This window comes from Aspergillus sclerotioniger (assembly GCF_003184525.1).
Source record: "Aspergillus sclerotioniger CBS 115572 chromosome Unknown BO94scaffold_6, whole genome shotgun sequence".
Taxonomy (NCBI): Eukaryota; Fungi; Ascomycota; class Eurotiomycetes; order Eurotiales; family Aspergillaceae; genus Aspergillus; species Aspergillus sclerotioniger.
Window position 1 is genome coordinate 64,736 of NW_020290996.1, and position 20,836 is coordinate 85,571.

The 20,836-nt window shown below is 50.1% G+C and overlaps 9 protein-coding genes across 9 annotated transcripts; 5 read left to right on the forward strand and 4 right to left on the reverse strand.

The window, feature by feature from the left end:
* Positions 1–202: 202 nt before the first annotated feature.
* BO94DRAFT_532325 (uncharacterized protein) lies at positions 203–1,995 on the forward strand. The gene has a single exon (XM_025611098.1). It carries the CDS (start codon positions 291–293, stop codon positions 1,761–1,763), a length of 1,473 nt encoding a protein of 490 aa, XP_025470148.1. The 5' UTR covers positions 203–290; the 3' UTR covers positions 1,764–1,995.
* A 2,984-nt stretch (positions 1,996–4,979) lies between these two features.
* BO94DRAFT_341583 (uncharacterized protein) lies at positions 4,980–8,609 on the reverse strand. The gene is made up of 4 exons (XM_025607039.1): positions 8,306–8,609; positions 8,122–8,208; positions 7,603–8,072; positions 4,980–7,553 (listed from the first exon to the last, which is right to left on the reverse strand). The coding sequence occupies exons 1-4, from the start codon at positions 8,445–8,447 to the stop codon at positions 5,268–5,270; spliced, it is 2,985 nt and encodes a 994-aa protein (XP_025470149.1). The 5' UTR covers positions 8,448–8,609; the 3' UTR covers positions 4,980–5,267.
* Positions 8,435–9,066, reverse strand: BO94DRAFT_341586 (uncharacterized protein). Its single transcript, XM_025607040.1, has one exon. The coding sequence runs from the start codon at positions 8,954–8,956 to the stop codon at positions 8,507–8,509; it is 450 nt and encodes a 149-aa protein (XP_025470150.1). The 5' UTR covers positions 8,957–9,066; the 3' UTR covers positions 8,435–8,506.
* Positions 9,067–10,073: 1,007 nt separating this feature from the next.
* Positions 10,074–11,112, reverse strand: psf3 (DNA replication protein PSF3). The gene is made up of 6 exons (XM_025607041.1): positions 11,053–11,112; positions 10,936–11,004; positions 10,813–10,871; positions 10,573–10,762; positions 10,413–10,521; positions 10,074–10,366 (listed from the first exon to the last, which is right to left on the reverse strand). The coding sequence occupies exons 1-6, from the start codon at positions 11,092–11,094 to the stop codon at positions 10,299–10,301; spliced, it is 537 nt and encodes a 178-aa protein (XP_025470151.1). The 5' UTR covers positions 11,095–11,112; the 3' UTR covers positions 10,074–10,298.
* Positions 11,113–12,090: 978 nt separating this feature from the next.
* BO94DRAFT_614436 (uncharacterized protein) lies at positions 12,091–12,744 on the forward strand. The gene has a single exon (XM_025616736.1). The coding sequence runs from the start codon at positions 12,379–12,381 to the stop codon at positions 12,649–12,651; it is 273 nt and encodes a 90-aa protein (XP_025470152.1). The 5' UTR covers positions 12,091–12,378; the 3' UTR covers positions 12,652–12,744.
* Positions 12,745–13,671: 927 nt separating this feature from the next.
* BO94DRAFT_572855 (SDR family oxidoreductase) lies at positions 13,672–14,612 on the forward strand (the record flags this gene model as incomplete). The annotated part of the gene is made up of 3 exons (XM_025614942.1): positions 13,672–13,753; positions 13,825–14,359; positions 14,441–14,612. Exons 1-3 carry the CDS (start codon positions 13,720–13,722, stop codon positions 14,610–14,612), a joined length of 741 nt encoding a protein of 246 aa, XP_025470153.1. The 5' UTR covers positions 13,672–13,719.
* Positions 14,613–14,892: 280 nt separating this feature from the next.
* On the reverse strand, positions 14,893–15,337 carry BO94DRAFT_582779 (uncharacterized protein; the record flags this gene model as incomplete). The annotated part of the gene is made up of 2 exons (XM_025615499.1): positions 14,893–15,210; positions 15,275–15,337. 2 exons carry the CDS (start codon positions 15,335–15,337, stop codon positions 14,893–14,895), a joined length of 381 nt encoding a protein of 126 aa, XP_025470154.1.
* Positions 15,338–17,362: 2,025 nt separating this feature from the next.
* BO94DRAFT_614440 (2EXR domain-containing protein) lies at positions 17,363–18,269 on the forward strand (the record flags this gene model as incomplete). Its single annotated transcript, XM_025616737.1, has 1 exon — positions 17,363–18,269. Exon 1 carries the CDS (start codon positions 17,451–17,453, stop codon positions 18,267–18,269), a length of 819 nt encoding a protein of 272 aa, XP_025470155.1. The 5' UTR covers positions 17,363–17,450.
* A 231-nt stretch (positions 18,270–18,500) lies between these two features.
* Positions 18,501–20,752, forward strand: BO94DRAFT_486437 (TFIIH subunit TFB1 family protein). The gene is made up of 2 exons (XM_025609003.1): positions 18,501–18,903; positions 18,963–20,752. The coding sequence occupies exons 1-2, from the start codon at positions 18,762–18,764 to the stop codon at positions 20,702–20,704; spliced, it is 1,884 nt and encodes a 627-aa protein (XP_025470156.1). The 5' UTR covers positions 18,501–18,761; the 3' UTR covers positions 20,705–20,752.
* Positions 20,753–20,836: the final 84 nt, after the last annotated feature.

The window sequence follows — 20,836 nt, forward strand, 5'->3', positions numbered from 1 at the left end:
CAGCTTGATTAGCGATTGTGACCTGCGTATTATGTGTACTATGGATTTTGGAACTAATCAGGCTGCATGGATGGCCTTAATGCAATGCAGTAGTAATGGCACCCTTGTCTCGTATATACAGTCCAGTACCAAGCAAGATCCCGTGGCGTAGTGCTTGTGTGGCTGAAACTCGGCAGTGGCGGATGCCAGCTCCGTCACATCCGGTAATACCGCAACCATAATCTTATCGTGTTTCAGTTTCATCTGCAGCTTCATCTTCTCTTCACTCCTCCGATCCCAATTTGCCTACCATGTCAGCCGACAGCCCCGGAGAAAAGCGTGGCTTTCGGGCCTTCTTTGCCCATGCTCTCCGACCCAAAAAATCCCGACAAGTCCTCCGCAAGGGCTCCTCCGCATCCACCCCAGACCTCCGAGCCGAGTTCCAGCGATCCAGCATAACCAGCGAAGATGTCCCTCCGTTGCACTCCCTGGCCCCATTGGAGGCTCATCGCCTCAAATACCGCGAGATCAATGCCAACAAAGACACTCAGCTCGGTGAAAGCCGCGATCCCACCGAAATGCTGCACGCCATTGGAGTTCAGGACATCGATCCCGCGGATCCCTATGCCAACGCCGAGTTCGACACTCGCCCTCCTGGCGAGCCCATGATCGCCAGCCTCTCCCCAACTCTCTGGGCCCTGGTATTCGAGTACCTCACGCCTACCGACCAAGCCAGCCTCGCCTTTACCAGCAAAACCTTCCATTCTCTCCTCTCCTTCCAAGATCCCTGGCAAGCCCTGAACGACCCCTCCAACCACGACTACAAAGCCGACTTCCTCGTCACACAAGACCGACAGTATCCCCATCACCTCCTTTGCTTCCCTTGCGCACGTTATCATCGCCGCACGCAGGAAGGCCACGAGAAACTCCAACCTGCCAATGTAGTCAACCCGCTCTTCGACTGCCCGAACATGCGCAACCCGCTCCTCCCACCTCCACGACACCGCATCACCCACGGCCGTACCATGCCCTTCAGCTTCGTCCAGCTCGTCATGCGCGCGCACCGATTCTCTCCCTCCTATGGCATTCCCCCGCAATCCCTCTCCCGCCGTTGGCGCCGCGACGACTGGTCCCATCATACCCGCTTCCACATCCACAAAGGCCACCTGCTGATGCGGGTAATCAGCACGCGCTTCGCCGATCCCGGCCTGCCTCCCAGCTCACAACGACTCCTCCTATACTCCCGCGAAGACTACTGGCCATATTTCTCCGCGTGCGCGCACTGGCGCGACGGCGAGCTCATGAACGCCTGCAAATGCGCCCTTGGTCACATCCCCGTTCCCCGCGACACCAGTGCCCTCCAGGGTCTCGAACACCGGGCCAAAGATGTCATGGCCCGGCGTCTCCACAACCCTAATGCCCTGACGACACTATGCGGGAAATGTCGCCCCATGCGTCGCTGCCCTGAATGTCCGTCCGAATACCTCATTGAGATTAAGTTGACGGAGGATCGCGCAGATCCGCGCGCACTGCGCTTCCGGCACGCCATTGTGGTCACACGCTGGTGTGACCTGGGGGATGGAAGCTCCCCGCGGCTGTCGAGGGAGTGGGCGGCGTGTAATGGGCTGTTGGAGGGGTATGATTCGTTCCAGATGTTAGGGAAGCGGTCTATCTCGGGGATTTTTGAATCGTCGATTACGGATGATACGTTACCTGGACAGCGCATTATCTCGATGAATCCGAAGGGCAAGAAGATGGGTGAGGAGGGAACGGGGTGGTATTGACTATCTTGTCTGACTCTGGCATTGTATTGTTTTGGTTGTGTTTTACTGGTTGTTTGAGCTATGGACGGGAGTTTCATGGTTGGTGCATTGGGCCGGCGGATAACCGATATAGACTGACAATGGCGTGCAGGTGTGATGCTTTTGTTTCATTAGTAGGCATACATATGAATGTACTTTAGACTGCAGTCTACCTAATTACCTTTCACATCGCTATTCCTATACCCGACAACAGCCCTAATTCACCATACAACTATACCTCGATTCATCCTACAATTCATCCTACAATTCATTCTAATCTTGAGTTAATCAAAATCAGCCATTCCCTCGTAAGATAGTCACCATCCAAGACCTATAAAGCCCCCCTTTCTCCTCCTCAACGCCCAGCATCCATCTCTTCCCAACTCCTCCTTCTAGACCCTCATCCATCACCTAATCTACTCTTCTAAGATATCTACTACCCTTTCCAACCTCCCAGAAATGCGTTCCTCCAAGCAAAACTAAACAACAAAACAACCGTCCTTACAATACTTCCTACATCCACCAATAACATATAATATCCCACCAAAAATAGACAAAAAAGTCTCCACATACCTGCGTCGAATGCTGCCATATATATCCCCACTCGCTTAGTAAAAAGAAGGGATTGATTGAAAATCCAAGCCCTTTTCTGGGATCGAATGAAGCATCAAGGAAGTGGAAGTATCTCCTTAACGCGTTTGTTCCACGTATTGGGATAAAGACCTGTTTGATACGGCACCTGTCTTGCTGTCTTTTGATACTTGACAATATCAAGAGGAGTGAATGTTATCGTGGATGATGATAAGAAGATGTTTCAACATATCGAAGTCACAAATAATGTGCTGCTGGATTGTTTCATTCGCAGATTATCGGAATCAGCTCTGTGATGTATATGTCGACCCTGACCACGATGATGGGGGTAAAGGCCAAGTTGCTATGTATATGAAGGATCTAAAGCTGACATATGGGTTTATATCCACATATGATGAAACAATGTATGTTTCGTTGTCAAGTGCCTCATTCTATGTATGACATGCTAGATACTATCACACACCGATGGTTGCGGTGTCCAAGTCAGTATACGACTGTGCACAAGCTGACGATACAGCACCGAAATGTATTCAATATTCCATTAATGCCTGTCTATGGACAAGCCAGGGGGGTGTCATTGCTATTAGTCTACCCTGTTGGGAGAAACACATCATCATCTGGCATAATCTGGCCGGTTATCCAGATCGACTTCATACTAATTATTTGGTAACTTCGAATTGACTGCCTGGATGAACTTGGAAAGAAAATGAACGAACAGTAGAGATGGTTAGACTGCTTTAACTGCCTCGTCACTAACTACTATCTACTTTAAATTGCAGTTGGACTCACTTTTTGCACTCACTTTGTCTTCACCCACATATTCACCACCTTGTCTTGAATCCACCACAAAATCAAGATGGTTACAAGTCAGGATGAAAGACCCTTCTTATTAATGAGACTCTTCTAATGAAAAGAGGACAGCCCTTCGGGGAACTTTCCTCTTCGAGTTTTCTGTACTTAAGCTAAGTACAACATACATTTTCACGTCATTCGTTCCTTTCTGAACATGACATATGGGGAAGATGTTATTTTGGCCTTGAGCCAATATCTCTGTCTGAAGACAACAAGACCGACCATGGAGGTGAAATTCACCTGGCTGCCAAGGGGAAAAGCCTACAAAAGTATGTCCATCTTGGAAAGTGCCATTGAGGCCCAGTCTGCTTCCAAGTCTGATGCCAAGTCGGGGTTGATTAATAGTGATGGCCGGCCACTCAAAACTGGGGACATCATAACCCTCAGAACAGACGATCCGGTGAAACGCCCGCTCCCTTCCCTCAAACTCCTAGAAATGCAGTGGAAACTGCATCAGGTTGCGGCTTTGAGCGGGGGTGAAGCAGACATGTTCCAATACGATGACGGACGACGTCGAAGAATCCATCAATGGAAAGACTGCAGCTGCCCAGAAGGAGGAGGCAACGCCCAAGATGATTTTGAAAGAAACGAAAAAAGAATAAAATTAAAAATAAAACACAGGGGAAGATTCATCAAGTTGCTGCTCTGGCCGAAGTCTACAATTATAATGACGACAGTGAAGAAGTTGAAGAAGCCATGGAAGCAACTCCTGCTCCTAAGGCGGAGACTCCCAGAAAGGGTTTCCTCAGAAGTGAGGAAAACACACCTCACCTCCCGCGAGAAAATCACCAAAGACCAAACAGCAGGGAGGGCAAACTGAGCCCTGGTTTCGCGACTTCCTTTGCGTTAAGACACTTAGGTTAGGTAGTTCATGATTTTCTTAATGAGTAGTTTTAGCATACTGGCCGGCCTATCTGGCACATTACACTGTATATGATACAAACTGACCTTTGCTACCTACCATCTTCAATTCGAGTGTTCAGAAGTCACCCAGGGCCAAACTCCAAAGATCTGGAGGGAGCTAGGGATCATAGATAGCTGGTCATTGATTTCTCGACTTTCTTTGCGTGGATGATTCTCTAAATGGAATATACTAAGTATACTGGCCTATCTGGCTCATTACACTGTATGTAATACAAAATCAACTCTTTCTTCTATCTTCCCTTCTAGATAATATGATGTCTCTAGCCCCTGATTCTGAATGAAATCAGATGCGCGCAATCCCTCAAATCTAGCTAAGCCAAGCACAGCAAAAGTCAAACAAAAATCAAGTCATAATCTATCTATCAGCCTAACAGAACCTACTACCTAAGTATGTTGCTAGTGTAAGTAGCCAGCTACGTAGGCACAAGCAAGAAATATCCGTTCCCTTTCCAAGAGTCTGAATCAACACAAATGGCCGCCACGACCACCCAATAGAAAATATCAACAATGACATATAACCGGTTGGCCATTAGTCCATCGTTTCTCTCGTCGTTCTCTGCTTCTTATTCCTGGTTTCGAGCGGTTTTGCTTTTATGTCGTGTGGGTAATTAGTACCTCGCTGACGAATTCTTGTGCATTTCGAGACGGGTCTGTGAGGGCTTGGGGGGGCTAGATATTGACCTCAAAGGTTTCCATATGTAGGGATGTAGTGCACTGTTTCAAGTCAAGTCAAATCATAATCTATCAACCTAATGGAGCCCGCTATGATGCCAGCTATGTGGTGGTGCACCATCTCAAGTGACTACTAGTCTGCTAGATTGGAAAGAATCTGTAACATTCTGATTTGTACTGAATTAGTTCTTAACCATAGGGATTCATTTAATAATCATAAATGTAGGTAATTCGCGTAATCGTCACAACAAGCATAATATGATATCAGTGCCAGCCAGATACCATGGGTATAGCAAGCAACAAAGGGTAGCAGCCACCAATACTGGTACAATCCGTGCCATCTGCAGACATGTAACTCATAGGGTATCGTGAGGTCATAACGGTCCAGGAAAAGAGTGAGCAAGGAAAGATGATACAAAGGAAATAGAGAAAGTAATCGTGGCCCGCTCAGCCACGACGAGACCGTCGGTCCATATACCTGGGTCGTCGGACAGAATCGTCATCATCCCGGGCTGCATGTCTGCCTTTTGGAGCAAAATCGTCCATGACAGGATTCGCCGCGCCCATGTCGATCGTTCGAGGAGGCTCAGAAAAGTCCCGGGCATCTGCCAGTCGGCTGGCTTTGCTCCTGACCAACGCGCCAGTAGCCATGCTAGTCTTTGCAGGAGACTCGGGCTCGTGTTTCTTCCCGAGACCGCTAGCTCCCTTCATCCAGCCGAAAATCCCAAGTGAGCTGCGTCTCTTGTGCTCCTTGCTGCCCGACGTCGGCGGCCTGGACATGGCACTGCTCATGAAACTTTCGGTAAAGGAATGTGGAAGCGTTCTGTGGATGTCGTCGGCCTTGGCGATGGTATGAATTGGAGCCGAGACAGAGAAACTAGAGCCACGAGTTTCGGCCTTGCTCGTCTTGGTCAACTTAGCAGGAGCCTCGTCCCGTGCTTTGCGAACTATAGGGGCAGGAGCTCCATCGTCTGAATCCGTGGGGTCCGACATCAGGGATGGCTGGAGGCGACGAGGGGGTGCTGAGCGTGCAAAGAAAGGGGGCCGGAGGCTAATCCTTCGCCCAATCATCCGACGATCCAGATCAGGCTCAGGCTGTGGACCAGAGTCTAGCGACTGCAAGTCAAGCGTGGGTATCATGGAAACATCCGAGTCCCTGACGTGGGAATCCATGCTGTGCCGACGACCAAGGAAAGAAGACTGGCTGGGGACCCGTGCACCCAGGGGCCGGGGATTTGCCGGTTTGGGGGCAGTGTGCACCAGACCCGGTTCCCGTCTGCGGTGGGAATCCGATTTGGCGGCCTCAATCCAATCTTGAGGAGTCAGAGGGGGTGATGAAGACAATGAACTTTCAGAGTCCTCTGGCACAGAACCAGGGCGCCGCGTCGAACCGTAGTAGTTGTTGTTGTCGAGTTTTGAAAGCACCCTCCCAAGGCCCTCGCCATCGAGAAACGCATCCCGATCATAGTAACTAAGGTTCGTCTTATCGAGGGACTCCGGGAAGTACACTCCCCCGTCTCTCGTAATACTATTCAAAGGAAAGATCGCAGGCGATTCGTCTCCTCCATCGGTCAATCGAGTAAGTGTGACGTTGCTCACGTTCATCTCCACGCTATCCACTGCTGCACTGTTACCGGGGCTTTGCCTCGTTGTGAGCGCACTTGCAGAGCGCGGACGGCCGAGTCTGTTTTTCATAGGCAAAGCGTGGTCAACAAGGCTCTTTTCTGCGACGATACTGCCATTCGATCGATTCGGGCCATTTGCGTATGCGGTGCTCATGGTGTCGGGGGTGGGCGGCAATCTCGTGCTACCGAACACGCTATCCACGCGTGTTCTCTGACTAGAGCCATTGTATGACTCACTCTCAAAGCTTGGGTTGTCTGTCTTAAGGAGGTTGGGGACAATATTTTGCTTCGGAACATCACCGAGAAAGGTACCACGTTGCGGCTGAATCCAAGATTCAATCCGGCTTTGATTCACGGCCTCCTCAGCGGATACCTCAGCTGGCTCTGTGGCCTCAATTGAGTCATGTTTCACCGGAATCTCTAACTGGTCGTCTGCCGGGTCAGGCGGATACAATTCACTGCATTCACTCAGAGCACTGAGCCTTGGAGATTCCGGTTCCTGGAATTCGCTCATGGACTGGAAACTTTCCGATTTTGTGGTTTCACTGAACGCTGAACGCGACTGGTCATCCGTGGTAGAGACATCTGGCAGTGCTGTGGTGCTCTTGGTCTCATCGGACAGAAACGAGGGTGCGCGTTGGAGATAACGTGACTCTGAGGATGTCCGCCGATGCTTGGGAACCAAGGTACCTCGCTTCGAGGACGTCCTCTCCGGGATGTCAATTGTGGTGGTTTGCCTAGGGGTCGTGGCACCGGGATCATCGTCTTCATATGCGCGAGCCGTAGAGGGTCTCGACGTATCCGCGCCGGCTTGCAGCTGTGCCACTTTATTTTCCAAGAGACAAATCATGCCGACCGCCTCTGTAATTGCTTGGTCACGCCTGTCGATTTCCTGTCGTAGTTGCTCGTTGGACTCCCTTAGTCGCTGGTTGTCCGCTTCGGCATCTCTAAGCTCCTGAACTTCGTCTTCCAGGCCTCGCAGACGTTGCAGCTCTTCTTCCATGCTCTCCATGCACTGTACCTTTTTCTCCAGGGCAGCCATTTGCTGTACACGATGGAAGATCTCGAGTTTCAGGTCGAAGTTTTGCTTATTAATTTTGGAGACGTACTGCCATCAGGTTAACTACTGCCAGCCCGGATCGAATGCTTGCACTTACTTCTCCCATTTCCCTGACACCCATTTCATGCGGTTGTCGGAGACCCGAAGAAAGCGCGGTCTGGATTTTACGCTGTTTCTCCGACCCCGCTTCTTCCTGGGACTGCGATCGGGATTGCGACTGGGTCTGCGCCGGCGATTGAGATCGGGACTGGGGCCGGGAGTGAGATCGTTCCGGCGTGCGCGGGGCGCCGTGGCCAAGGTCTTCCGATGCAGCCCCCTTGGGGCCTCGATGTGCGCGTTGTTCGTTCAACAGATCTTGGAGGAGGGCGGAAGAAGGGTTGACAAGCGATGGAGGAACAGGCTCTGGGGTACCTGTTTGTCCAGCACTAGTCAGCGTCTGCGCTCCCTCCCTTGTGTGTATCTCGGGTAGTGACATGTGCGTACCGGCTCTGGATCGTTGGGGTGTTCTTGGGGTTGCGGTTCTCGGCGTAGTTGACATTGGCGATGCGTCGTTGAACCACGACATTTCTGCAAAGCAATTAGTACAGTGCACATTCCCTCGCGAGATGATTCGCACCTGAACTTATTTGCGACGGAGAGGAGTCCATGGCGATCGTTCCCTTGACCCGTGCAAGGGCAAGAGGCTTGGGAGGAGCAGACCGTCCTGTAGGGCACAAAGAATCAGTCAGTAATTATCCCCGTCATTGTCTGTCTCATGTCCCTGGAACAATCAAGGGATGGGGCTCTGGAGGATGGCTCACGCTTCAGCTTTGGATCGGTTTTGACGGACGCGGTATCGGTCGGAGGCGAGGTGGCTGAGGAGGGAAACGAACAATGTCGCAGGGAAGAAGGGGTGGTTGATTGCACCGAGACGGTGCTCCGTCGCTGGCGATGTCGGTCCATGGTGAGTGCGGGCAAGTAGCCTAGCTAATGCGCATAACTGACAAGACGCGCGATGCCAGTTAGACTGCAGTAGGTCGCAGGATCGTATCCACAGGACGCAGGTGGTTTAGAAGGATCGCGACGTGAGTCGACCGATAGAGCAAGGAGAAAAAGCAATGTCTCAGCTGGGAGGAGAGAAAAGGCGCCTGGAACGACGATTGGTGACGAAACGAGGCCCACAGCGTCCAAGCGTCTAGCGGGAAACGGCGAGAGGGGGAGTTCGGGGCAGTCGGAGACGGGAGGAACAAAGAGAAGCGACGGCGGGCGGCTCTAGGATGGCAAAGGATGAGACGTGAGGGGAGCGAGGAGAAAAGTGTGAGGAGAAAGTGTGACGAGTCGATCGTGGATCCTCGCGGCCAAGAAAGGGACTCAGTGACAGGAAGGCGATCCCCACACTGCACAATAAATACATGGGGGATTTCCCTGGGAGCGATCAGGATCTTGGTCACGGTATGCCTGCATGCATGCATGCGTTGGATTTGGGAGGTTCTGTGGAATGTGCAGTGGTTGCCATGCAACAGATAAATGATGATGATGAATGCCAACGCTGATGGGAGGATGGTTGAATATTGAAATCCAGGTGATGGTGATGGTGATGGTGATGATGATGACGATGATGAAAGTGAGGTGAGGACAATACTCCGGGCCAGGGTGGACTCGAAGGGGAGACGGTGAAAGCAACGAGATAGGCTCAAGGAAGGATTGCAAAGGAGACTAAATTAGCGGGCAGTCCACCAGGCAGGAACTGGATCCCGCGGCGGTCCCATCTGGCTGGCCCATCGTTGTTGGCGGTGGTGAAACCATCCAATGACGGCCGCCACGGCCATCCCTTGCCAGCGCCCGCCCATGGAAGTCCCGGCCACCCGCCCAGGGCTGGACTGCTGCTACTCGCATCGTCTGGATTTTGGGCTCGCCAATGATGATGGCTGGGTAGAGGCTGGGAGGATCTCACCACTGCACCCTACTGTAACCATCCATCCCATCACACACATGGGTCGGTCCTCCTCGAGGGGTACTTCATCAGGGGAGAACCAATAACACTGGTCTTCCCACCATCTCCTCTATTGACTAAAATCTCACAATCCCCTCCTGGGATGGGTTCACACCATTAGAATGCTGAATAGAAGCGCCAGGACTGCATGCGAATCTGATCCGTCAACTTCCACAATTCTAGAGGAGCCCCACGCTTCAGTTCCAGGGACCCATCGGCCGCCCGTGGTTCTTATCCCCGCCACACCTGCAATCGTCGACCTCCATCTCGATCGCCCGTCTCAGGCACTCTATCGCGCCCGTGCCAGATAAGTTGGCGCCCCATGGTTCTCCATGGCTCGGATTGCGCAGAAATCGACTGCCATTTTTCCGGCTGACCACGGTAGGTCCCTGACTCCTAGGCATTTTCTCCGCCTGTCGGAGCTGACCTGTCCCTGCCTTATCTTGGTGAACAACGACCGCGTGATTTACCACAGCACGGAGCCCGGAGTAGATGTAACGATCAACGACGTGGGGGATGCAGCGATCTATCGGGATGTTCCTGTGATTGGCTTGGACGAATTGCCTATCCGGTCGTTTCAGTCGAGCTGAGGGTTCAGACTATTGTCCGAATAGCTGGTTAGCAGCATCGGCATCAGCCTCAGGTTTAACTTTGTTACAGTCCCGGGACAACAACGATTAGCATCAGTTACCACCAGCTGATACGCATAGCTTTAAGGTAATCATATCCCATGCTTAGTTCATAATTAATGCTGTGTATAATCATAACGGCGAGCACAGCTCAACCCTCCACATCATCCTTCAACACTAATAACCTCGACATCATTTCTTCTTTGCCTCTCCAGCCCAGATACGCGTCTCCTTGGCACTATCATGAGCAACCCGGAATACTAAAAAGTCAGCCACACATCACCGCATCCACGGGAATAAACATACACTGCCTCTCCGTCTCATCCAGCCCTCGCAAGAAATCCGCGCCCTGCCCTAAAGCGCCCTGCGGGTTGTGCGCATGGTCCGCGATCTCTGCAGATCGCTTCTTAAACGTCTATCCATCCACAATTAGCCACCTGCACGCAACATCCACAACAAACCATACATTACTCAACACCTCCACCATTTCCTCCTCTTCAAAAAGCTCCAGAATGCGTTCACTCAGACTATAGAAATGCGGCGCCAATGACCGCAATTCCACCGTCCTCGGATCAGCCTTTAAGGCATTCATGACCCTTTCCGACAACGCGGAGGGAAGATCCAGCGTAACCAGTCGAGATGTTCCCAGCCGAGCACTTCACTTGACAGTCAGCTACAGCTCACCCCAAAAATCATGTAGACCTACCCGATAGAAAGCATCTCCCCCAGCCATAACGGCAGATCAATGCGCGTCCCAGCTTTAATCTATGAAGCGGTCAGCATGATCTGCATCCGTGAAGAACAACAGTAGCTCCGTTCGCAGACGTACATTTTCTCCCGGATTGCCTTCTAGAATGCCAAGACCGGGCACTTCCAGTTCAAATGTGCAGGGCAGTTTCTAGATAGATGGGTTAGAATGGGTTGTGCTGGTGGGGGTATCACGTACTTGGGAATCTGTTAAGATGGCATCGATATCGTAGTAAGACATGTTGACGATGATTCCGGATGGCCGAATTAGATGATCGAATCTTGTGTAGAGGGAGGGTCAAACTCGTCCTTCATGAGGCGCGTCCCGCATGGCGCGCTGTCACGTGCTGGGTCGCTGTATAGGTCCACCAATGAGAGGGGAGATATTTACAGCCATTGATGGTAGAAGGTCGGTACTTGGCTACGGGGTACTTTTGGATTAGAGAACATTGTTGCAATTATTTAATTCTTCAGTTTGTATATATTGATAGATCACGGATGATTTAAGTTGGGATCAGTAACAGGAGGTTTGACAGTTGATGACGTCATTCAGGCAGGTGTACTGTATGCGAAGCTATCCATCAACACATACATTCGTTACCGCAGCTTAGCTTCATAATTAGATATCTAATCCAGATGAGGGATTTATCTTCTAGTTCAGGGACCTTCAGAAGTATCTCCATACCGAGATAAGCAATTCGCGCGGCAAAACATACCTACCAAGTAGTCACGTACAAACTCCAAGCAAACGATATCTACCCCACACCATCACAACCACAACCAGAAGCAGCAATCAGGTACCTAGTATGAACAGACAATTCCACTCCCCTTACCAAGCAACATCCCGCACTCCTATCACGATCCCAATTTTGATTCGCCATATCTCCCCTCCAACAATACAACCACACTACACCACACCAAACACACCAAAATGACTCATGATGGACACCATACCACCCACACCACAAACCACCTAGTTAAACCCCCTCCTCAAAACCCATCACCTCATGAAAACCTAGAATCACGCCATAAAATCCCTTCCCATACAATCCTCCCAATCCAAGATCAAAACCCCAGCCACAATGGATTCCAAACCAATCATCTTCTACGACATCGCTTCCGGCCCGCCTGTCACTTGCTTTGCCCCGAATCCCTGGAAGACGAGATACATACATACCCCAGTTCCATTCCAAAAACATTGGCTATTCCCCAAGCTGAAGAACCATTTCTGAATTGACCAAATAAATACAGATACGCCCTAAACTTCAAATCCCTCCCCTACCAAACCCACTGGACCGAACTCCCCACCGTTCGAAAACACCTCAACGCCGCCCCAAACCGCACCTTCAGCAACGGCCAACCATTCTACACCCTCCCCATCATCCACGACCAATCCACGAACCATCGGCGATTCGTTCGACATAGCGGTCTACTTGGATGAAATATACCCAAACGGTTGAAGGGTTTCCCGCCGAAGACGATAGCTCTGCAAGCAGCGTTCAATAAACAGGTAGATTTACTGTTCATGGAGTTTTTATGTTTGTTTGTGCACGGATTGCCGTTTAATCCGGTCACGGCGGAGAAGTCGAAAGCGGAGTTTGTGAGGAGGGCGGGGAAGAAGTGTTGGGAGGAGTTGACGGTGAGGGGGGAGGAGCCGGTGTATGCGGATTTGGTGGTGGGAGGGTGGTTGAAGTGTTTTGAGGTTGCGTTGAAGGAGTGGGAGGTTGTGAGGGTGTGGCATGGGGGGTTGTGGGGGATGTTGGTGGCGGGGTTGGAGAGGTTTGCGGTGGTTGTGTAGGTGGTTGCATGGATGGGATGGATGGATGGGGTTTGGTGGGGGGTTGTTCTTGGGTGTGGAGTATTGGGGGATTGTATTTATACTGTTGTGTTAGTTTGTATCTGGGAGAGTAAGTTTAGTAGTCATCATTCTGCATCAAAGGGACAAGCAAGGAAGGTTAATGGAGGAAACAGAAACTAGATATCTCAAATCTGTCCATATACTAGGTGAGAGGGACGGAAGGCAGAGTCTACTGGGGCCCAGAATACCATTTGGCACACATACCGTTCCTTGAGCACATGATTAACAATCTGTACCCAGGAGTTTCAGCGCTACCATATTCACTCTACATCTGTACAATCTGGGACAGGTGAAACAAGTCCCACTGACACGTCAACGCGTCCCCAGGCACCACTATCATTGGTCTGCAGTGGAAAGTGGATTTTCGCGATTCCTTGACATCTATGATAATCTCCAGATCTGATTGGCCCCTTTAGAAGGTTGTGGCTTGATCTGGATAGGCCTAAGATCTGGTAGATTAGATATCTTAGATCCGAAGATCTACTGGTTCAGGGGCAGTAGTGAATGAGTTGGCATTGGGGCTCTCATGACAATGCAAAAAACACCGATTAATTCCTCCTACTTTATCATCTCAGTGCAACAGGTAACACAAGCCAGTAGACCATACCTAATTACCTGAAACTAAAAGTAATATCCGAAGCTAGCTTCACTAGTCCATTGCTTAAATGAGCTTATCCCTTATCACCTAACATCAATCTCACTACTATGTCACCATTTAAGTGCTTACATTGATCCATTACTAAGATTCCTAGAAGGATTACCAACGCCTTCAATATTCTTGTCAATCACATACATGCTTCATAATCATATAGAGAGTATCAAAAATTCAAACAAATTACCCATTACTAACAATTGATAATCAAAGTACCCTGAGATACGAATCCCAATGTCATCATATAACCAGGAACATCCTTGACGCCGTATAAAAAGCACAATGTTACACAACCAACGCAAGCACTAACTACCCCAAAGCTTCATTCAACCTCATCACTCTACATTTACTCCAAAATGCCCACCGTACTAATCACCGGCGCAAACAAAGGTACCACAACCCAACCCACCACCACCCCACCCCCACCATCTACAACTAACTCCCCCTTTCCCAAAACCAAGGCATCGGCCTCACCCTCCTAAAAACATACCTCACCCGGCCCCAAACCACCGTCATAGCAGCCATCCGCAACCCAAACACCCAATCCCCCCTCCTCCTCACCCTCCCCACCGCCCCCTCCTCCCGTCTCCTCATCGTCCAAATCGACTCCACCTCCAACACCGACGCCCCAACCGCCATAACCTCCCTCCTAGAGCAAGGCATCACCTCCCTCGACATCGTCATTGCCAACGCAGGCATAGTCGATCCGTCAGCGTTCGTCCCCGTCGCTGATATCAACATCGCCCAGCTCCAGGAACATCTCGATATCAATACCGTGGGGCCTGTGCGATTGTTCCAAGCTACGTTGCCTCTGCTTAGGAGATCGCCGCGCGGGAGGTTTGTCGTGATGAGTAGTTTGATGGGTACGATTGCGGGGATGGGGGACGTGGCGATTCCCATTGCTGCGTATGGAGCTAGTAAGGCGGCGGTGAATTTTTTTACGAGGAAGATGCATTTTGAGAATGAGAGGGTTGCGACGTTGGTGGTTCATCCGGGGTAGGTTTTCTTTTTTGGTTTTTTTGGGGGTGGGTGGTGGTGGTGGTGGATGACTGCTGACTTGTGCTGCTTGTTGGGTAGGTCGGTTAAGACGGACTCGGGGAATGATGCTGCCAGGGCGGTGGGGTATCCTGGGGCGTTTGTGGAGATTGAGGATAGTGTTAAGGCGGTGGTGGAGAAGATTGATACGTTGTCGAAGGAGAATGGGTCGGGAGAGTTTTGGGGGTTTGATGGGAGTGTGATTGCTTGGTAGATTGGGGTTGTTGTGGTAGGGTAGGGATGATGGGGATAGTGTGTTGGTATAGTATGTCTCAGTATTTTGCCTGTTTCTTTCAAGTTCATGTCTATGCTGGTGTAAGATATTGCATGTCTCGGTCGATAGATGATCATTAGCATACAGGGAGAAAGATGGCTAGATAGATAGATACCGGGTTATTGATGCTATAAGAGGAATTGACAACACGAGCTCCGTTTCGCCTAGTTATGGCTCAGAATTCATAGGGTCGCGCATACAATACACTTCTTCGGGGTCCTCACGTATCGACTCCAAAAAGATGTTTCGTGGCGGGACTTAGAAAAAACCTCTCCCACTGCTCCCATGCCATGGTGGTATAGTGCTTTAGTTCATCTCTCGATCTATAGATCCACATAGCGTCTTCCGAATCCAAGGCCACCGTACCCGGATCGACTACCTGTGCCAGCCGAAGGGCATCGATCCCGTGGTGGAAGAACTTTTCACCTCCAGTTGAAAATCGAGGTCCGCCAGCGGTTATCAATTTGCACACCATGAGTCTTCCTGGATCAAGGAAAGGCGGATCTTCCGGGTTAACCTCGGTCAAGAGTACCATCCCCTGGAACAATCAAATTAGATGATCTCATCCCGAGAGAAGATGCATAACGAGAGTTAAAGCTTACCTCATCGGCAGGGGGCCGCCTGCGTATGAAGTCTATCTTGACCTTACCACGGGGGGTAAACATGAATAGCCGGTAGTCAAGATGAGAGCTACTTTTGAATATCTCTGGATATTTTTTTTTTCAGAGTAATTTCAATATCGAACACAGGAGGGGCCAGAATGATATCAATATCTTCCTCTCTCTTGTGTGCCTGTCCATTAGATTAGTTATCATAAAGCAGCCTCAGAGAACTGCATTTCATTTACAATAGAAGGCAGACGATCGGGATAATGATGCATGACTGCAAGACCTCCTATAATCGCTATTTTTTGTTGATCCCAATTGATATATTCCTTCCCTAGACTTTGCATCAATTTAATCAACAGAGAAACAACATCCATAAGTTCTTGTTTGCTGGGATTATGCAGGTCGGGGCAGTTTTCGATATCCTTGATAGTCTGTATGGTACGCCTTTCGATGTCCCCTTGAATATCTTCTTCGGAATAGTCTTCGGTACAATCCATGGTGATATAAAAGTTGACAATGGGATATAGTAGTTGACAATGGGATATAGTAGTTGACAATGGGATATAATAGTTGATAAAAATCGGATATAAATGGGCATGAGTTGCCATAGGTGGAATCCGGCTTCTATGGGGCTTTTATAATCGGAGTGGTGAGGAGGATCTGTACTTGTCCCTAGGGGGCGCCTTTCAACGTAACAAAGGGTTCTGGCTGCATTGTTAAGACCCGATGCTTTCTTTCAAATCTTACAAATACTTTTGGCACAATGCACACATTGTTGAAGATTGGCAAATAGAAAGACAATTGAAACAAAGCGTGCTAACAAATCCATTGAAAATTTCTTTGAAGGTTATTCTTGAGGTACGCTAGGGATATGCCTACACTCAGTAGAGTATCATTTCGAGTACAAGGCTTCGGCTAGCTTTGGGGTGATGCATGAATAAACTGGTTGCTCCACCTATGAGATGAAGAGTCGATGTGAATAAATGGGAACGATATTGGATCCACCATAATTGCACTTGGATCTTCCACACTTTGACTCTTTTGGTTTCACGCCATAAAGCATCATGGGCAGGCGACATCATGAGCGTAAACTCATTGATCTTGTAGTCTCGTAATGCCTTTACAGTCTTGTCTCTCTATTGATGAGCCAACTAATCTATCTGACAAAACAAAACAAGAGATAGGAAAATACAACGAAAAAGTTTACAAGGTAAAGCATTAGGAGTCTGCCCCGTAAATTATAAAAGCTTTATATGTGACGCAGGGGATGTTCCATTATCTTCAAGCCCTCGACACACATAATGTGGATAGGCAGCCATTTCTGCTTCGCTGTCTGTCATCTTTGCAGAAGTGCTCGATGCAGTCATGTACTGGCTACTCAAGTAGATGCCAGTTGGGGACTCGTTTGTAATTCGTATGACCCCGGATATATCCTGCCATGTATTGCTCGCTCAGACCACCGTAAGTTGACAGTAGTCCTTTGCAGTATAATAGCCTAGACACGCGCTCTTCATCAATAGCGCTGCTACTTTTCCCTTCGGAGCATAGCTAGTGCTCAAGTGGTTTGTTCGTTGAAGTCGGGCTGAATGGGGCCCATTTTGCGGCGTGATTCTTATCCATGCGCCCAGCTTGCCTCCTTTCTATCTCCTTCAATTGCCTACCTTCACGCCGTAGTACCTTGACTGGAGTGAGGGCATGTTGCACTTTCAAGAGATTGACGGAGAGACGAGAAACCCAGAAATGGCCTATTATGTTCTGGCCTGTGGCTGTAAGATATTTGATAGGCTTGATCCTAGCATCATTTTCGAAGAGCGTTGAACGAGCTCTATTTCAAGTGGCGAAAATGAGTCATTTCTGCGATTATCATCGTTTTGCGGAGGAAATTCTGATGAGAGTACTCCGTGAGTCGGTGATCACAGACAGAATTAATACGCTTTGTCAAGAATTACAGTTATCTCTTTTAAGATATGCGAATAGACTTCCGTATCCCTTTATATCATTAACAAATGTCCTGTACCTCTCGCTTTCTTTTTTCTTTTTCTCATTCCACTTGATTGAGCCTTGTATTTGACCCTCTTCCTTATTTAATATCGACCCCCCATCTTCTTCCTTCTATCTTCTTCCTCATCGGATGCAAGCAGTGTCAGGCAGAGCCCACTGATCACCAACGATGTTCGATACCTCCAACCCCTTTCCATGGGTTCGACCATTCCTCTTCCCTAATTACTATCGGCTTCCCGACCGCCGATCACAAAAGACGTTCGATACCTTCCACTTCTTTCCACTGCTTCCAATCGAACTCCGCTTCTACATATGGTCCCTATATTCCATTCATTACAGGCCCAGGGTCGTCAACATTTCAAGTCGTCGCTGTCACCACCGGGGCTGCAATTCATGGCACCTTTGCACCAAGCCGCTAGCTCAGCTACACGTGAATCGCGAAGCCCGCAGTGAGGCCCTTAGGGTGTACAAGCGCTTCCCTCACATCGATCCTACAGTAGATTCTGCGCCGCACTCTTATATTTATCTAGATCTGGAGCACGATATCGTTCGTATGAACGAGATTGAACTCAAAAAGGTTCCTGTGGCGGAGCAGAAGCAACTGCGCCGGGTCATCCTCGACGTCTACTGCGATGGGTATCTCCCTGACTTTCCTGATGAAATTCTACCGAAAATGGAGCAGTTAAATATACTTGAGTTGGTCATATCGTTATCGCCAGAGAATGAGAAAACTGGCAAGGCTGCCGATATTGCTGAATTTTTTGAGTCGCGATTCGACATAATTGCCTCTAACAACCCAGAGTGGAAGATGCCGCCCGTTAAGCTGACCTGGGGCACTAGGGTCGATTTGGGGTATCTCGAAATGTTGCATAAATATGAAGTAACCTGGATCCAATATATTCATGTGAGCGAGGTTGCAGACCATAAGTTTAGTGGGGATTATGAGGGTATAAGGCCAGAGATGCTATGGGATAAAAATTTGCTTTAATTATGGAGGACAGTGATAAGTATCATATTTCTTACTTGGAATCAATAATATGCCGTGGCAATATGATATTCTCCATAAACAGGTATGGTCTTGGAATACATTCTATAACCAGTGATGTCCATCCATTGCGCCAAGCGTACTAGAGTACCTGCCAAGGGCAGAATGGCCCCAAACAAATAACAACTGCATTTTTTGCAAATTTCTATCCCAGCTCATCATTCACTCGAATTTCACCATTATTCCCTTTGGCTCAGTTAGGGCTGCCATCCTGACTAAGCAGAGTCACATGTCTGCGTATATCTATCACGTGCGTCTATCATCACGATTGCGGAACTTCGTACTTTTCTCGAACTCCCACCTCCCCTCATCCACGCAAACACCTCGTGTCTCTGAAGGCCCCGTCCTTCCCATTCTCCCGTGGGACTTTTGCCTCCCGATGGGTGGATCCCTAGACGCCGCCCTGTACAGTGGACGCTGTCGAGATCCCTGACGATGGCACCTCCGAGCGGGTCGGCGGCATACAAGAAGAAAGATGGCACCCTGACTATAGCCCAGGACAGCCAGTCAATCTCTTGGATTCCGGCGGCTGGTGGTGCAGCTGGGACAATTACGCTTCCAGTTTCTCAGATTACGAGTGCGTCGTGGTCTTCAGTTTGCCTCGCCCGCGCGGTACTTTACTGACTACCGGAATAGATTTGCAACAGACCCCCGCGAGTAACCCGAAAGTGATGCTGAAGATCTTCGTCTTCCCTCCGAATGCCCCCGCCAATTCCCCCGAACAATACGTCTTTTCCTTTACAGCTGGAGCGAATGCGCGTCCCGAAGCAGATGCCATCCGAGATGCGCTCAGTGCTGCCATCCAGGCGGCAAAAACCGCCCAGAATCCACCCGTTAAAGAAGGCGTGTCCCCTGCTATGGCGATAGCGAATGCGGTGTCATCGGCCGGCAAAGTTCAAAATCCATGGGATGACGACAAGCGGCTCCAAGGGGACGTTGAGTTACAACAGTCGCTGCTCAAGTCGAATCCGGTTCTCCAGCGCATGTTCATGGAGTCGCTACATACCAAGCCGGATACGCTGTCAGCTGGACAGTTCATGACTCTGTTCTGGTCGACGCGTCTCCATCTTCTGCGCGCGCATGCAATCGAGCGGTCGCAGACGCGAGGGTCCTACAATGTGCTGTCGACACTGAAGCCGCGAGTGGAAGACAGTGTGACAAAATTGAACATTAGCAAGGAGCAGATTCAATTGATCTTCAACCAGCATCCGCTCGTTAAACGGGTGTACGATGAGAACGTGCCCAAGCTAAGCGAGCAGCAGTTCTGGTCTCGGTTTTTTCAAAGTCGGCTGTTCAAAAAGCTTCGCGGCGAGCGCATCTCGGAGACGGACCCGACTGATATGATTCTGGACAAATATCTCAAGGCGGACGAGTCTGGAAACCTGCCGCGCGATGCGCATGTTCCGCATTTTCTGGATCTGGCTGGAAATGAAGTGAACAACAGCCAACAGCAAGGCAACCGACCCGATGTCGACATGCGCCCGTCCTCGGTGGAGAAGGTGCCTATTATCCGCACGCTCAACAGTCTGAGTGAGAAGATCATGGCGAACGTTGCACCTGCTGACGGTGCGGCGCACACGAGCGCAGGCGAAGATAATACATATAACGAACTGCAGCTGCGCGATCTCCGCGGAGATGAGGAACAGAGTCGCATTCTCCTTAACGTCAAGGACCAGAGTCGCTTTTTCTCGTCGCAGGATAAGTCAGCCGAAGACGAACAAAACAAGCTGTTCGCCCAGCAAGATCCCAATAAGATACTCGGAAATCTACGCGGGGATCTAAGACGAAATCTACCCGAAGACGGAGCCGCGCCGCTGGGGAAGCTGGTAGAGCCTCAAGAGGACGAAGACGAAGATGAACAGAGATTTGTCAACGTGGTTGGCTCCAGACCTAGTCTGAAGCGCGCATCTACCCAAATTCTCGAGGCGATCCGGGACCGTCGTACTCAAACCGAGGGATCTTCTACTGCTGGCACATACGGCCTGTCGCCTGCAATGTATGACCGTTTAACGCTGACGCATGCCACGACGACCGAGTTCCTGCATCAGTTCTGGCAGGCGTTCCTTTCGGGAAATGCGGATCGTGCGGCTGAGGTGGCTTCGCTTGTCGAATCGCTGAACCGGGCCATGGAGCGCATCAAATCGGTAGCGCAAGACGCCGAGACCGAGCGGCATGCGGAGATCGATCGACTCAAGCAACATGCGCGGGAAATGCTAGGGAAGACGGGGAAGAAGGTCAGGCCTAACCTGGCCAGTGTGGCTGGAGGCGAGCAGACCGTCAATCGACTGCTGGGACCGACCGTCCAGGCGTTGGAAACGGCATTGGCCAAATACAACCAGGCTCTGGCAGAGGAGCTGAAGGATGTACCGGCGGGATGATCTGGGATATTGTATGATAGAATAGACATAAATGACTGTTAACGATTCATCGTATTCCTCTGTTAATCGGCATGCCGAGCCCTCCGCTCTCCGCCCTCCGCCTCGGCCCGCCGCCTTCACGCGACGTGTCCC